General features: G+C 43.6%; 1 protein-coding gene and 1 long non-coding RNA gene across 2 annotated transcripts; one reads left to right on the forward strand and one right to left on the reverse strand.

The window, feature by feature from the left end:
• Positions 1 to 2,172: 2,172 nt before the first annotated feature.
• Positions 2,173 to 14,695, reverse strand: CLNS1A (chloride nucleotide-sensitive channel 1A). The gene is made up of 7 exons (XM_053970023.1): positions 14,516 to 14,695; positions 11,751 to 11,887; positions 9,397 to 9,501; positions 8,545 to 8,655; positions 7,939 to 8,112; positions 5,485 to 5,569; positions 2,173 to 2,976 (listed from the first exon to the last, which is right to left on the reverse strand). The coding sequence occupies exons 1-6, from the start codon at positions 14,662 to 14,664 to the stop codon at positions 5,502 to 5,504; spliced, it is 744 nt and encodes a 247-aa protein (XP_053825998.1). The 5' UTR covers positions 14,665 to 14,695; the 3' UTR covers positions 2,173 to 2,976; positions 5,485 to 5,501.
• Positions 14,696 to 14,760: 65 nt separating this feature from the next.
• Positions 14,761 to 15,497, forward strand: LOC128803255 (uncharacterized). The gene is made up of 2 exons (XR_008435663.1): positions 14,761 to 14,837; positions 15,260 to 15,497. It is a non-coding gene; the product is annotated as an uncharacterized LOC128803255 (long non-coding RNA).
• The last annotated feature ends 1,440 nt before the right edge of the window (positions 15,498 to 16,937 follow it).

Genomic DNA, 16,937 nt, shown 5'->3' on the forward strand with positions numbered 1-16,937 from the left:
TTTTTCCAAGGTATCTGTATGATTATATTGCAAAATTAAATCAATTATATTAACATGCTTTATATACAAGAGTCCTATCCATGACCCTGTATTCAGTTATTAATAATAAAAAAATTAGCCTGCTAATATGCTGAAGAGAACTGGAACAGCTAGGTTATCATTCAGCAGTTCTTCAACTGTAGTGCTAATACATCTACCAAAGGAAAATTGGCCTTGTTAAAACTCTCCATAGCAAGGACCATACACCAGCACACTGACCCTGAAAATATGTGATCCTCTGAAAAAATACATATTTTTATACCTTGTTCTGCTTCTAAAACAGATCCTTTTGGGGGTTTCTACCTTCCCTTTCTTCCTTTACTGCTTTTTTATCTCTTTTACCTCCTTTTAAAGTGATCCATACCTAATAAATTTTTCCCCCCACTTTATCAGATCATTTCTTATGGAAACAAGTCTTTCAAAATCTACATGATTTGATGTCTCCTCTGAAGCCATGGAGCCCACAGGATAAAGGTCTCAAAAATAAACCTCAGAGCATAAAAACAGGTAAGAGAAAACAGATATACAAACCTACAGGCAGCCAAGACTTGTTAGATTAGAGGCCCTACTTCCACATTGTTTTTGATGGCCTGCAAGAGCAAAATCCATAAAGTGAAGAAGTCAAATCAGATCTGACTTCTCCATGTCTGCCTTGTTTATTTTGGCACAACATACAGTTTAAAAGAAATTGGTACAAATCTAGGTTATTACAGGCACTAGAATATAATATTCTTTTAAATCACTAGGAATTAGACAAGCCTTAAATTGAATAAATTAATGCAAAACAAAAGAAAAACAACAAAAGTAGCAGAAATAATGAAAAATAAACCTAAGATAGGAACTGAAGAATTTAACTGGTTTTGGTAATGCAGGCACAAAGGGAGTATTTTACATTTGAGCTAATGAATGCTTATGAAGTCCAGAACACTTACACACAAAAAGTTTTATTGAAAATAAAATCTGTCAATCCACACAAGATACTTCTCAATGCTACCTTCAGCATTCATCCAGGTTTGTTTCCACCTCACCTACGTTAATCTTGCTCGATTGATTTAACTGGAAGCATTACAAGATGTCTGCTCCTGGAGCTCTACATTAGTACAATACAAATTCTCCTTCTGATGTAGTGAGAGTGCCGAGAGGAACTGTGAACAGTCCAGCTGCCCTGGAACTAACTTTACTCATCTGCCAGGGTAGGTAACAGGCTGCCATTTATCTTGGAAAACAACAGACACACCACATTCCAACTCGGATTTTCACACACTAAAAAACCCCCACCAGTCTGCTTCAACAGTGGATGGTGACGTAGAATTCAATGAGCCTTTTGCCTCAATTATGGTGCCGGTAAGAGGTTTACCTGTTCCAAAATCTCACCATGCCAAGATTCTCCAAACACCAGTGCATAAATCAACTCTGTATCCTTTGTAACTCTGAATCCCTAACAATAACATGGACACACTCACATGAGTACGTTTGTATGTATACAAAGGGGCTGGTAAAGACATTCCTGTAGAATGTCTTGTTGCACAACGTGCTGAATACCTCATTCATTCAGCTACATCAGTGGTTCACAGCTCTGTTAAGACGTCCCTAATTTGACTGGCATTCCTAACGAATATTCAACAAAGAGTGGTTATAATTAGCACATACCTTGGAACCAAATCACATGCTGACGTGTAAGCAGAGTGTAGGGCCAGTAAACTGTTCATATACCAACACAGCAACACCTCACACCCAACCCCCCCCAGACTATCATAGGTCAACTTCAAAGTGAAAGAAAATGGAGGAAGTTTGGTCCAGACGTTCAATACTAGGGAAAGAGAGGAACAACCTGAATTTGCTGATATTTTCCAATGGCAAAATCACCACCCTGCAGAGAGATGAAACAGGAAAAGCTCCAGCAGAACCAACATCTTGGCAATCTAAAGCTGGGTTCCTAAGTTTGGGATGCATCTGGCTAACTCTGTCACAGGCATACTGTGCAAATGCTCTACCCTTTTATCCTCACATCCAGGTAAATTATGAAAATGGCTTTGGCTTCTCTGAAGATTTTTTTGTTACAGAAGAGTGTTCTGAAACTCAAGGGCTCAAGCTGCTTGCTGAAGTAAAGGAGGGAGAACTGCAACAGTGAGCTGGTTGTGAGATACAAAAATCTTAAGTTTATTTAACAATGTTAACATTTAATACAAAGACACAAAACAGTTCTCTTTGTCCGGACCTTACAGACTTTATTCCATCTCTTCTACCACCCAAGCTCAGCTCTCAGAGAAATGAAAGGGATAGCACTGAAATGGTAAAGCCAGTTACTTGAAGGGGTTTTAATTTAGCTTTTCTTTTAATCCTTGGCCAACCCTATTTCCTTTTAGTTATAACACTTCTATTCCCATTTCTACTCCACAGAGTCAATGACAGGTAAAAAAATATGGAAAATTCTAGGACAATCTAAAATTCTGTTCTACTTACAGTATTATTTCTGAAGTCCTAGAATTCCTCCAAAGGATTCTTTAAAAGGCCAGAGAGTTTGGTCAGAGAGACTGTGGCTGCCCCATCCCTGGAAGTGTTCACAGCCAGGTTAGGATGGGGTCCTGAGCAACCTGACCTACTCAATGGCATCCATGCCCATGGCAGGTGAGATTGGAACCAGATGATCTTTAAGGTCTGTTCCAACCCAAATCATTCTGTGATTCTATGAAATGACCCCTGATTAGCCCCATTCAAGTGTTAGATGCAAGAGGTTTTATTGTTTTTGTTTATTTTGTTGTTTTTTTTTAATAACCCCATAGTGGTCACAAATGTCAAACCCTGTTTTAAACATCTCTACAAGCATTTATAGACCTAGATGTCTAAACTTAGGTCATTAAAAGAAAGGTTAACTCCCAACAGTCACTGCAATGCCTTCGGTTTTACAGCTTATTCTGGAAGTGCCACAAGAGGAATCTGAAAGACACAAGACACCCAAGTTTACAGAATTGGCATTAAAATAAAAGGTTATTAAGCATCACAGAGTAGTTGCTATCTGTTGGTTGCAGTCAGAGGACAGCACATTACTACAAGCCCATGAATTTTCAGAAGAGCTGAGCATCTTTGCCTTTGGCAGCAGCTCTAACTCAGGTCAGCTAAGGACAGCATGTGCTCACAGCAGCCACCAGGGTGCCCTGGCAGACCCTGCTGCACCCACACTCAGACACACCAGTTGCTTCAGAACAATTGCTGCAGCCTTGTGATGCCACAGACAAAACACCACTTATTGCAGGAACACTGGAAATGTCCTGCACCAACTGCCAGCAAGTCTTCCAGGAGCTTCAGCAGGAGACTGTCACATCTCATTTGGGTGGCATGCAGCATGAGCATCACACAAGGGCACTGTTTGGGAGGCAGGACAGCATGCTGCTCTCTAAGGGATCACCAACAAGATGTCCCTGTAGATCATTTTGCAGTTCAGGAGGTTAAAAGGGCCAAGCTGCTCCATGGAGTACCCACAAGATCACAGTATGCTCCCTCTCCACCCCTACATACTGAGTGTAGGGCCAAGCCACCCTCTGAGCAGAGTGATTAGCACAGACCTCCAAGACCTGTCTGTGTCACTTTCTACCTTAAGTTCCTTGCTGCTGCCTTAGATCCTAGATTCCTAAACTTCCTTAGATTACATCCAACACTCAAGCTGGTGGTTACTCTAAAAAGGGCCATCCCAAACTGCTACGTGGAGCACCTGACACTGCAAATGCAGGTCACTTGATCTGCTCTGACAGGGATCAGCCTCTCAGCTGTGATCAGCACAAGCAGAAGCACAGGAGGAAATCCTCTCCAGTCACCTCTCACAGCATTCATCTCTCACAGCCACATGCTGTACCATGGGAGGCAGCACTACTTCTTACTGGGTGTATTTTGTCCTTTTCTAGAAGAACAATCTACAACACTTCCCATCAGCACTTTCAGGCTTCTTAGAGATCTACTATCAACTACTAATTCTCCTTAATCCAGTTAAATTTTAACCAGGATAATAGGTAAAGCAGTCAAATTTGAATTTTTCAACAGCATGTTTGTTTTTTTTTTTTTTTAAATAAGCCGTTGATCAAAATAATCTTGCAGATGGAGTCATCTGAGTCTAAATTTCCATTCACTTACTAAGAGGCACCTGATCTACAGCTAAAGGCTTTTCTCTGATTTTTAAGTGTGTCCTTTACCAAACTGGCAAACCAGCCAATGGCAGGGCAACCAGCATCTAATTTTTTTTTTTTTAAGAACTCCTCTCTGTTCTTCAGTCCTTCTCAGGGTAGAAATGCAACTACAGAAGTTTGAGCTCTTACACCAGAAAATAAATATCAATTCAGGAACAGTGGCAGTGATGGAGGTCAGTAAGTGAACACAAGACTGCGCTGAGACTTTCAGAACTGCAGCAACAAAGAAAAATAAGCAACAGAGGAGGAATACAGGTATGCAGCACCCCTCCACTACAGCTCTCCTTGGGAGAACTGCAGCCTCTTTCTTTGTGACACTGTAATCCCATATAAACTACTTTCCCACTTTTCTTTCAATATGTCACACTCCTTTTTGTGTCCCTTTCCTCCTTCCTTCCCTGAGCTTTTGGTTGTCTGCTCCACAGCTGCTCTCTCCACCATTTCAAGTGGGATAGTTGGACACTCACTTTAAGGTAAGAGCCGTCAGTCTCCTTTCTGAAACAGGCAGAAGAACTGGGACAACACAGCACCACTTGAGCAGCACGTACAGACTGAGCACTGCTGAAGCAAAGGTGGCATCACAACCCCACTGTGCCTGTGCATCTCTACAGACAGTCCCAGAAAAAGCTGCTCTTCCTCTCCCTCCCAGCACCAGCGAGGAACCACTGGCACATCTTGTAATGCTACTAAGAGAAGAAAAGTGATGGAAGACAAGGGATCACACTGGCACAACCACTTGAGCAGGGTGTTGTCTCTAAGCTGTTCACTCCTGAGAGCAATCCCATCCAGATGGCTCAGTAACTTTACCAGGAACTGTTCCTGGTCTGCTTATAATGAAGGAAGAGATGGACTTGGAGTGCTGTGAAGTGTCCTGCCCCCTGGGGAAATCCTACACACTAAGGGCAAAACAACAGACACTAAAGACAGTAACTTCCCAGGGATGCCTCCAGTGTTCAAATATCAGCATCTAAGAGCCTCTGAGATTAGACAATTCTTAAATCAACTAAAAGGCTGACCTGTCTTCCAAGCACATTCATGCAGGTTGCCTCTGCAGGGTAATGGTTTATGCCAACAGGTATTTTGGCACAGAACATTAAACATCTTTCTACATTCGTGATAACTACAATTCCCTTTTCCTTCTTCTGTATGACCACCATCCTGATATAATGGAACACCTCCTGTATGATCACATACACTACACAAATTACAGAGAGGGAAGGCTCTGCAGGACTGAAAAGCACTGGTGTGAGAAGTCAGAAGAACTTACAGCAACACCTGTCCTCCTCAGTGATCGACTTCGGCATCTTCAAACTGCCCGGCAACTACTGGTGCTATGTCCACCTCCATCCCATCTGAAAAAAAACAGCCAGTGCTCCGTAAACAAGCGGATGAGGGATGATGTTCTCACGGGAAAGAGAGTGGATGCCCTCTGCTGACAAGAGGTGGCCAGGACAGAAAACCCCTTCACTGAACTTCTGAAAGTAGCCTAAGGAAACGCTGATAGGCTCACAAGTTTCTGGGGTTGCTCCAGCACTTTTGATTAGACATTTACAGAAGTCACTTCCTACAACCTCATCTCACCCTGTCTTATTAGAAGACTTAAATACTGTATTTTAATTATTTCATGTTTTAAAGTTTTGGTGTAACAAATGTAATTATTCATTTGAACAACTTTATTTGAGTAGGAAGAGGCTGTATCCTGTTTTGAAACAATCATTGAAAAGAAAGATTGCCCTACGCTACAATGTCAAAAAATAAAGTAACTCTGAAACTGAGCAGCCCTGGGGATATTTATAATTGCAGCACACCAAGCAGCTGTATTGTAGCACGTAAGATTAGAAAAGTAAAGAAAACTGATGAAGATGACTCGGATACACATGATATACTTGCTGTTCTATTTATATTCATTTCTGGAAATTTGGAATTCAGAAACCTGACTAAATTTTCAAACAAAGGGCACTGCTGAAACAGGAACCTACCACCTATGGTTGTCTTTACATAAATTTATTCAAAACTGCAGAACAAAGATAACCTGAAAACAACTGACAAAACAAGATTAAAAACTTCTCCCTGTGGATGAGAACAAATTAGTTATTATTTTCTAGAAATCCACAAGTGCTGGATAATTTTCCATCTTTCAAAAAACATGAAGGCATATAAAAAGCACTGCAATTTATATATAAAAGAGAAGCAATACTACTAAAGTACTTCCCTGTTCTTCTCCCAGATAATATATTGCTCTAGTGAAAACAGCACACAGAAAAGACAGAGTCTGAGAAATCAGGTGGTTTTCCCCCAGCCAAAAAGAAATTTTACTCAAATACACACTTGAATAATCAATAGAATTAAGCATCCTTCAGAAAAATAGATCTGTTTAAATAATTCTGTTTCAGTGTTTGAATTATTCAGAATTCACCCTGAACTCTGTTAAGATAACTTAACTTCTAATTTAGGGTATTAAAAAAAAAAAAACCCAAAATCAAAACTCAAATAAAAACTACAATTCATTTAGAGTAGAAACTGCTTCCTAACCCTGGTGTATACTGATAATTTTTTTTTTTTTAATCCTAAATCAACTTCACTTTACCACTGTTCCAGGAAATCATACCAGGAAGAATCACGTGTTCTTAACACTGAAGTGCTCACTCCTTGACAGAGCAGCCCTCAATCCACAGCAAATAACATGGTGCCCACAGGGCCACAGGCATGTGGGTGACCCCTCACCTTCTGCAGTGAGATATCACCCACAGCATTGCACTCGCTCAGTCCTGCTTTATGGATTAGCCAAACTGGAGAGCCACCACTTTCCTACCATAGAGCCTCAGAATGGTTTGGGTTGGAAGGGACCTTGCAGCCATGGGCAGGAACACCTCCAACTAGACCAGGTTGCTCAAAGCCCCATCCAGCCTGGTCTTGAACACTTCCAGGGATGGGGCATCCACAGCTTCTCTGGGCAAGTGGCTCACCACCCCCATAGTAAAAAATCTCTCCTTTTATCAGTGTGAGTCTCACCTCCTTTGGTTTGAAGCCACTCCCCCTTGTCCTACAGCAACTGGTATTACAGAAAAGTCTGTCCCATCTTTAAGTACTGAAAGGCCTCAGTAAGGTCGTCTGAGAGCCTTCTCTTTTCCAAGCTGAACATCCCAACTGTCTCAGCCTGTTTCCATAACAGAGGTGCTCCAGACTCCCTATCATCTTAATGACCTCTGGACTCACTCCAGTAGGTCCATATCCTATTATGCTGAGGACCCCAGAGCTGGATGCAGCACTGGAGGTGGGGTCTCAACAGAGTGGAGCAGAGGGGCAGATTCCCCTCCCTCGCCCTGCTGGCCACACTGCTTTGGGTACAGCCCAGGACATGACTGGTGTTCTGGGCTGAGTGACCATTGCCAGGTTATGTCCAACTTTTCATCCACCAGCACCCCCACGTCCTTTTTGGCAGGGCTGCTCTTAATCCCTTCATCTCCCAGCCTGTGTTGATACTGGGAGTTGCTCCAACCTAGGTTCAACACCTTGCACTTGGCCTTGTTGAACCTCATGAGGTTCCTATGGATCCACTCCTCAGTTTCGTTCAGGACCCTCTGGATGGCATCCCATCCTTCTGGAGTGTCAACCGCACCCCTCAGCTTGGTGTTTGCAAACATGCTGAGGGTGCACTCGATCCCGCTGGCTGTGTCACTGATGAAGACATATTCTTTAGTAAAACAAAAGCACGTCTTACCTTCAAACTCCCTTATGGAGTCCTCTGTTCTCACTCCAGCCATGTTGTACTGGGTGCTGACAGACTGGGCTAACATGCCTTCTAACCTCTCCAGCGTGGCCTGGCCTTCTGCAGTTAAATGTGACAACCCCTCTTCATATGTGTAAAAGCTTGGGATGTCACCTTGTTCTAGCTCTGCAAAAACAAGTTTATATTTAGCAGACTTAAGTTTAGGAGCCAGAAACATGCAGAGGTGGAGGAACAGGGGAGCAGCTGGGCAAGTTATGCTCAGATGAACTGACATTAAAAAGCTGCTTACATCAGGTAAAGAATACACACAGCAATGTGAACTGACCACAAAGCAGCACAGGCATTGAACCTGGGCTAGCACAGCTGCTGGGAAGAGGAAAGGCTGCTCATTGTGGGCTTTGGAGAGCCAGAACAATGCTTTTGCTAAATTCCTGTCATTTGCAATAGCTAAACTATAGGCTTTCTGCAGATTTATGAATTTCTATACTGTGCCTGTGATAAAAGGGATGTTTAGGCAAGGTGAGTAATAAACAATTATGACAGATACCAGGTATCCAAGGGCTGGCAGGTATTTCAAAAGAAGCAATTGTTACCAACCGCGGGCCTCAACATCGTACTCGTCCCCTTCGTAATCGTTGTCTGAGTCCTCATCATCCGGGTCTGGGTGCAGGGCCTGGCACTCACACATCGCTGAGAACATGGCTTCCACTGCAGGAACACAAGTGAACACAAACCTCCACCAGCACCCCAAAGCAACAGGCAAGAAACCCCTCTCCAAGTGATCAGAGGGAGTCAGGATACTCCTTTAGCAGAACCACAACTGAATTCGTATTTGAAAACATCATCCAACAAGCCAGAAGCCATGTAAGAAACAAATCAGGTTTCAGAGATCCAGCCTGGTGCTTTAGCCTCTTAACAGCACTTTTGCATTATTTTATTGATGATAAAGGTTTATCTCTGGACAATTCTGTGGCTACCTACTGCAGGAAAACTTGCAGCATCTCATTTATCAGTTTCCTAAAACTTGAATCCAACTGTAAGCTCCACACCAGACAGGATATGACAGCTTTCCAGTGGTAGTGTCAGGGTATTAGCATGTTTCTAATGAAATTGTCACTGACTCAAGTATCACTGAATTTGTAATTAAAAAGACATTTCCCATACGTATTCTCTGCAAATGTATATAAGTGAGATTATCCACATTGTGTATTTTTACTCAACAGTTTATATTTTAATGCACTGGAATTCTCCTTGAGAAGCAGCTGCTTGAAAGAGTCCATTTTTCAAGCCAGATAAAACAATTTGCTTTATTCTTTCCAGCACACAGGAATCAAGTCACTAGAGAAAGACACTGAAGGATCATAGTATTTACATCTCTCCACCCAAGTGTCTTCCACATATAACCAGGACTTTAAAGTAAAGTAAAACACAGCTCCCATTCACACTTACAGGCTGATTTGTCGCTAGGTACAAATCTGAACTCTGCAATCGGTTCAACGTCATCATCGCTGTCGTCCTCCTCCCCTTCAGTCATGGGAGCCTCTTTTGTCTCCTCTTTAAGAAATAGAAAGATTTAGAATAAACATGTTTATTTTGTAAAAAAAAAAAAAAGAAGTCACATATGCTTATTCTTTCAGGAGCACACAAATAATCAAATCAGAAACAACCTAGGAGAGGCACAAAACCTCCACTCTGTTCTCCCAAAGAACACCATGACACTCCAAGACCCACATGGATATATGAGGCCCTCTCATAGCACCTCAACAACACTTGCAAAACATGTGAAAACTTTTCTGTTTATAACTTAAGGAGTAAAGATTTCTGTACTGGTCACACAATGTACTCAAGTATTTCAGGAAAAGTGCCTGATTCTTATTAAAAACAACAGCGCTCAAAACCCCCGTTATCATTTTTTAAATCACATGCATTTTTTCATGGATCCTTAACATTATTTTCACTAAATCAGCTAGCTTCCAGTGTGGCCCCTCACAGGGACTCTGACATATGCAGAGGATCTCTGCTCCATTTCCAACATTCCCAGTCAGCCAGCAAGCTGTCAGAAATACAAAGTGCACCCAGAACCAGTGACAACTGTAGTGCTTTCTGACTTCTGTAGCCATGTACATGAATAAATAAGCATCAGTATGGTGTTCTACTTTCTGTGAATAAAAACCCCACCAAAATGGCTGCAGTTCCTCACTTCGAGGCTGGGGACACTGCACTGACAGCCTCAGAAGTGCACAATTATTTTCTACAGGAGAAGAGGCTGTGCCATTGAGAGTGCCATAGTTTTTATCACACACAAAACTGGCACCACCAAGAATATGAAGATGCCAAGAAGCTGCCAGTCAGCTGCCCCAGAAATGAAGTGTGCAAGGAAGTTACCCAGTTCTTTTCCAACTGACACCCGCAGGCACAGCTTGTTACTGCTGAGTCCAGCTCTTTGTTTTCAATGCCGTCAACCTCTGAGTGCCTTTTTCTAAAAAAGGGGTGAGGACAAGGCACAAACACACAGAGAGCACATGCAAAACTTTGAGAGGAAGAACACAATGTACCCTGCACAACTGCGAATGAAGGCTCCTGAAGCCAGCTAAGTGGAAATGTTTAACACTATTCAGCAGTTAAAATTGCAGGCCAGGGCTAGACTTTGAAAAGCAAAACTTATCTGCTGTGGAAAATTTACTGTAGGCAGAGCTGATATACTAAAAAATACACCCACAAAATATTACCCATAAAATATCAGTCTATTAAGGATTTCTAGATAAAGGCTTTCACAGGATATCCATATTTTCAAATGCCATAATCAGAATGAATTAAAAGCTACAAACAGCATCTTTCTTCAGATGAGGCTCTTTTTACTTCAAAATAAACGCAGCTAAAGGAAAATGAGGAAGAAGAACCAAGAAGCATATGCAAATGTCCTCTTATTATTTGTAGTGATAGACTGTCAGAGAACATTAGTAATATAAGAGAAGGAAATAATGCACTAACAGCTTAAAAGCACCTCCACCGAAATAATGCACTAACAGCTTAAAAGCACCTACACCTCCTCAGAGTCTTGTCATTACTTTTTGGATACATTAAAAAAAAAAAATTAAAATGCCAGATTTTAACCTTAAGCTGTGAGGACCAGTAGGCATGAAGGGGAAAAGGAGACCTGCTCAAGATCTAACATTTAATCTTCAATTGCGATGGCAATTTTTGACACACTTAAATATTAACAGGTCTTCCAGAAGAAAAAAAAAATATATATATATAAAAATACAATTTTCATACAAACAATGAAACAGAAAGTTCGCTTTCTCTGCATCAAAGCAAGAATGGTCAAAAAGGTGGGTTTTGTGGGCCATCCACAAAGATTCATTAAAGCCTGGTAACATGACCTATTGCCTTTTCTTGTTTGTATTTAACCAAGCTGTGGGAGAAAATGAACAAAAATTCCCTGGCTGTGAAACAGCAGGAATTCATCAAGACTGGAGAGGGCAGCAACATTAACATAAATTCAATAAAGAAAAAAACATACTCAAGATGGAATCACAGGGAGACCGGCAGAGGAACTAAAGTGTTTAAAACAGTGTAAGAGGGCAGAGAACTAATTCTCGGCAGCTTCAACATACACTGCCACAAGCTGAGAGCAGAACTGCAAAGAAGTGACTCTGAACAAACGCTAAGCTGCGCTTCTACAATAACTACTCTTCAGGAAAATAAAATACAAGCAATTACTTCAAATCAACATTTCCTCCTACTGAGGAGGAAATCCTGTCACTCAGGACTGTGTGGGAGCAGCAAGCAACACTCCTTACCTTCGAACTTGGCGTTCACCATGACGTATAAATGCTCCCTTGGGTAGGCACTCAGGTCCCTGGAGACGGCATGTAAACTTATGGTGGGGTAATCCAAGGAGAAGCCAACTCCAGAGTTTTCCAGCCAAGACAGGCGACTAATGAGGGAGGAAAAAAAGAAGAGACAAGTTAGAAACTAACAGAGGACAGTATCTGATTCAAGCCTGCAGAAAAGCAAACCAACCCCAAAACGTGAGTAATTGTGGACAAGGAACTTAGCCCACTCTACAGGCATACACAGTCCTGGACCTGCCTGAATGGGACTTTGCAACAGCATTAACTGATGGCTGAGGTAAAAGACATCTTTGCTGAAAGAATGTGAAGCTAAGAACCCTAAACCCATCACAACTTTATCACATTTGCACTAAATGCTGAATTTTCCTCCCTGCCTCTCCATTTTCTTCTCCCTGCAGATATCCATCATTCCAAAGTCAACTACAGAGGTTCAGAGTGTGATTTGTAACTCAAGCTATTAAATGTAGTTTTCCAAAGAGGAAAGCAAAGAGGACACCAAAAGGCAAGTCAGTGACATAATTCCTAGAGGATTATAGATCTGATGTGGGTATAGCCTATAGGTAGAAAAACAGTCAGTTCTGTGATCAGCAGAGCCAGGTTATGGGTATTCCTCCAGTCACAACTTATGTGCTACAGCCTCTGCTTTCCCCACTTTCACTGTCATCCCTAATCACAGCAAGAGACAGCACAGGTTGTCACCACCAGGATGCTGCCTCCTTCGTATCAGAACAATCAACATATTTCTACACACTGAGAAATCAAACTCAAACTAAATTTGGGTGCCTGTAATCAATGTCACACAGCAAACAGAAATACTCAGTGCCAGAAAGCAAGACCTCCACCATGTGCAAAACTCAGCATTCACAAGCTTTTGTGGTGGGACAAAACCAATGGAAAGTTCACAGAAGACTCCTGGCCTTGGAAAATCTGGCTGAGAACAAGAGGTAGTACAGTGGGAGCAAGGAGTTTATTTCCTAGCCTCAACTATCCAGTCTTCAATGTTTACAGCTGCTGGCAAAGAGTCACTACATGGATCAAGAGCCACATTCTGCTCCTGGATGTCCTGTTCTCCCATGGCACTCCTGCAAACACTTGTGTTTTCTGTTCATCCCAACAAATGACTCTGGTGAAACCTCTGTGGTGCACTTGAAACACGTGGAGAGGAAGCTGGTAGACCTGCAGGTGTCTCACACAAAAGTCTACTGAAAGCAACTTACAAGGAAACTCAACATTACACATCCTCAGAGCAGATACCCCGCAAACAGAAGTCCTGGTAGCTGTAACCAAACGAAATAAAACAGTGAACAAAGATCCAGAGAGATTTCCCCTCCAACACAGCACTAACAAGCTCAGATGGGGCAAAAGCTCCTCCAACAATATTGGCCATTTCATAAAAGTTTCCTAGTCTGAGGTTTTTAAAAGTGCACATTTTAAATTATGTTTTTGTTCCAACCATGTTCTTCAATTACAGAATATATTATAGTACTTTTCCATGGTTAAAGAAAATTACATTGTTTTAATCATCAAGCTGTCTCCCTGAGCTATACAATGCAGGGAGAATTGAAAGGAGACCATAAAGAGCTCAGATAACATCTTCCAGAATAACCAGACTGATTCCTGCCTAGTAAGAACAGTCTCCATGTGATTAATGCAACATGAAAGACTTCACAGAACCAGAGGAGTTATTAACAGCAGAAACCCAACAGCCCCATCTACTCCCCTGTCAAAAGAGGAGAGTTGCCATGGTTTTAATTATAGAATGGTTTGGGTTGGAAAAGAACTGAAAGATCATCTAGTTCCAATCCACTACCTTAGGCAGGGACACCTTCCACTACACCAGGATGCTCTGAGCCACAACCAACCTGGCCTTGAACACTTCCAAGAATGGGCCATCTACTGTTTCTTTGGGCAACCTGTGCCAGGGTCTCACCCTGCTCACAGTAAAGAATTTTCTCCTAAAAACCAATCTAGCGCTCTTTTTCAGTTTGAAGCCATTCCTCCCTGTCCTATCACTACAGTTCCTGTCAAAGAGCCCCATCCTGACCTCCCTGCATGCCCCTTCTGATACTGGGAGGTTGCCATGAGGTCTCCACACAACTTTCTCTTCTCCAGGCTGAACAACCCCAACTTTCTCAGCCTGCCTTTGTAGCAGAAGTGCTCCAGTCCCCTTATCAACTTTGTGGTGTCTGCTGGACTTGCTCTAAGATTTCCAGGTCCTTCTTATGCTGGGGATTCCAGTGCTGGATACAGCACTCCAGGTGGGGTCTCACAAAAGCAGCGGGGTAGAATTTCCCCTCTTGCCCAGCTGGCCACGCTGCTTTTGCTGTGGCCCAGGATACAACTGGCTTTCTGGGATGCAAACGCACATTTCTCCACCATGCTGAGTTTTACAAAATGGTTTGGTGGGAAGGAACCTTACAGCCATCTCGTTCCAAGCCCCTGCCTTGGGCAGGGACACCTCCCCCTAGACCAGGTTGCTCCAAGCCCCATCCAGCCCGGCCCTGAATGCCCCAGCCAGCCGGGTCCCTGGCAGTGCCGCTCCCTCTTGCCTGGTTTAAAACGAGCGGGAGCAGCGGGACGCCCCGCAGAGCCTCACAAACCCCGAGGGCTTCCCCCACATCACGGCTCCGTCACCCGAACCTCCCATCCCGGGCCTCTCAGGGCCGTCCCGGGCAGCCCCCGAGGGGTCCCAGCCCCGCGTGTCCCCGCACCTCTCGGCGATGTAGAGGGTGCCGGAGCCCAGGCTGCGCCCCGCCAGCAGCGCCTCCGTGTCCGGCTGCTGGTGGCGGACGCCGTCGGCCGGCGGCGGGAAGCGCTTGAGGAAGCTCATGGCGCCGCCGCCGCCGCCCTGCTCCACCATCGCGGCCGCCGGAAGCGGAACGCGCCGCTCTGTGATGCGATTCCGCCCGGGACGCGATGTCACCGCTCCCGTTCCGCGGGGCCCGCTGCGGCCGCGGCTCTGGGTGCCGCGAGTGGCGGGGTCCGAGTTAAGTCGTCTTTGTCTGGAGAAGAGGAGCAAAGGGGAGCGCTGAGGTGACCGCTGAGGGCTGGAGCACCTCTGCTGTGGGGACAGGCTGAGAACTGTTCTCCGAAGAGAAGGCTCCAGGGAGACCGTACAGCTCTTTCCAGTACCTAAAGGGGGGATACAAGAAAGCTGGAGAGGGACTTTGGGCAAGGACGTGAAGGGATAAGACAAGGGGAAAATATTCAAATTGACAGAGGGCGGAGTGAGATAAGATACTGTAAAGGAATTCTTCCCTGTGAGGGTGGTGAGGCACCGGTACAGGTTGCCCAGAGAAGCTGTGGCTGCCCCATCCCTGGAAGTGTTCAAGGACAGGTTGGATGGGGCTTTGAGCAATCTGATCTAGTGGAAGCTGTCCCTGGCCATGGCAGGGGGTTTGGAACAAGATGGTTGGAACACGTCTTTAATGTCCCTTCCAACCCAAAATGTTCAGATTCTATAATCGACTGTACCAAGAGCAGTCACAGAACCCTTGAATATCCTGAATTGGAAGGGACTCACATTGATCATCCAGTCCATCTCCCAGCCCTGCACAGGACACCACAACAATCACACCTTGTGCGTGAGAGCGTTCTCCAAATGTTTCTTGATCTCTACCACAGCTATTTTAGCCTGTAAATCTCGTTGGACAGGTGACAGAGGGAAAGATAATAAATAATAATAAATAAATACAGCAGATTCACAATTACCATTATTGGATGCTGGAAGGGGAATTTCTGGTGGATGACCAACACATAATGTCTCATAAATGCACACAGAGAAGAAAAAGAAAATCACAAGTACCTGAATTGCTTAAAGGGTATCCAGTTGATTTCCCCCAGCAGTGATGAATTGGGGTCAGGAGCCTGACACTACTGCAGTACCTGGTGAGCAGGGGATGTCACAGGACAGCGCATCTCAGGGATGGGAAGGCTGCCACCCCCTCATGAGCACTGGCCCTGCTGCTTCCCCAGATTGACACCATTTCTCTTGCTACTGCAGTAAGAAACAGGGATTACTGATGCATCAGTGAAGTACATCTCTGTCAGGGGATGCTTCTGTGAATGCCATCAGGGAGACAGCATCACTGCAAACATCCCTTCCCCCTGACTTGTCAGGATGGCAAATGCTCCTGCCATAGCAACGTACCAAAAGCAAGTTGTTAGCTTGTCATGGGTGTTAACCTTCCCTTTAATCAGTTTAAATTTACTTTTTAGGAGTCATTTAGCTACCTGTGTGCAAACACAGGTTCTCACAAACATGAGCCAATTAATGAGGTCTCCCATCTTTCCTTTCCCTGGACTTTCCTAGCTAGGGTCTTGGATAGCAAAGAGCAGAACATAACATGGTTCTCTTAGTCTGAAGTATTGACCATGTTCTGGAAAGCTAGTCAACCATACCTACCCACTTTGGATTTTAATTACACAAATAATAATGCAAATAATTGTTACTCATACAAATAATCACCTAGACCGAAATGAAAGCAAATTTCACAGTGAAGTGATATGTAAACACTGCTGGAATAGCTTGGAAAAACCAACAGAGGCAACAGGGGATGAGGAAAGGGGAATTTATCAACCATTTTCAAGTTTGCCACACCAAGATAAGTGGCCAACTGGAAACAAAAATTTGCAGATCATCCAAGAACACAGATCAGACTATGGCAGCTGCTAGGAAGAGATCCAAATATATGGAAATACCATTCACTGCACTTAGTGGTTATAAAGCAATGGTCCTGTTGATGTCCACCCCCTCTTACCTAATGTGGCTGTCATATCAGCCACAGAGAGTTCTCACCACCTTTGTAGTTAACTCCAAATCACAGAACAACTTTAGGTCATTATAAATTAAAATTTCTGAGTGGTTGGGGTTGAATTACTGCTGGTTGAAGTCACTGCAGTAGAGTAATATGGAGTTTATTTCTCTTCCTGCATGCAAATGCAAGTCTTCTGTGACACACCACTCTTCCAAAAGAAAATGGGAAAAGGGATAGTTTAAGCCCAGGCAGGAAATTGGTTTTGAGGATGAGGCATTAAAAGAGGAGGAGAAATCCACATCTTCCTTATTTACACAATCCAGACACTTCACACAGAGTAGAGTGCTGCACCTAAGAGAAGCTTAGAGAGGGAAGC

This window comes from Vidua macroura, chromosome 2 (assembly GCF_024509145.1).
Source record: "Vidua macroura isolate BioBank_ID:100142 chromosome 2, ASM2450914v1, whole genome shotgun sequence".
NCBI classification, from domain to species: Eukaryota; Metazoa; Chordata; class Aves; order Passeriformes; family Viduidae; genus Vidua; species Vidua macroura.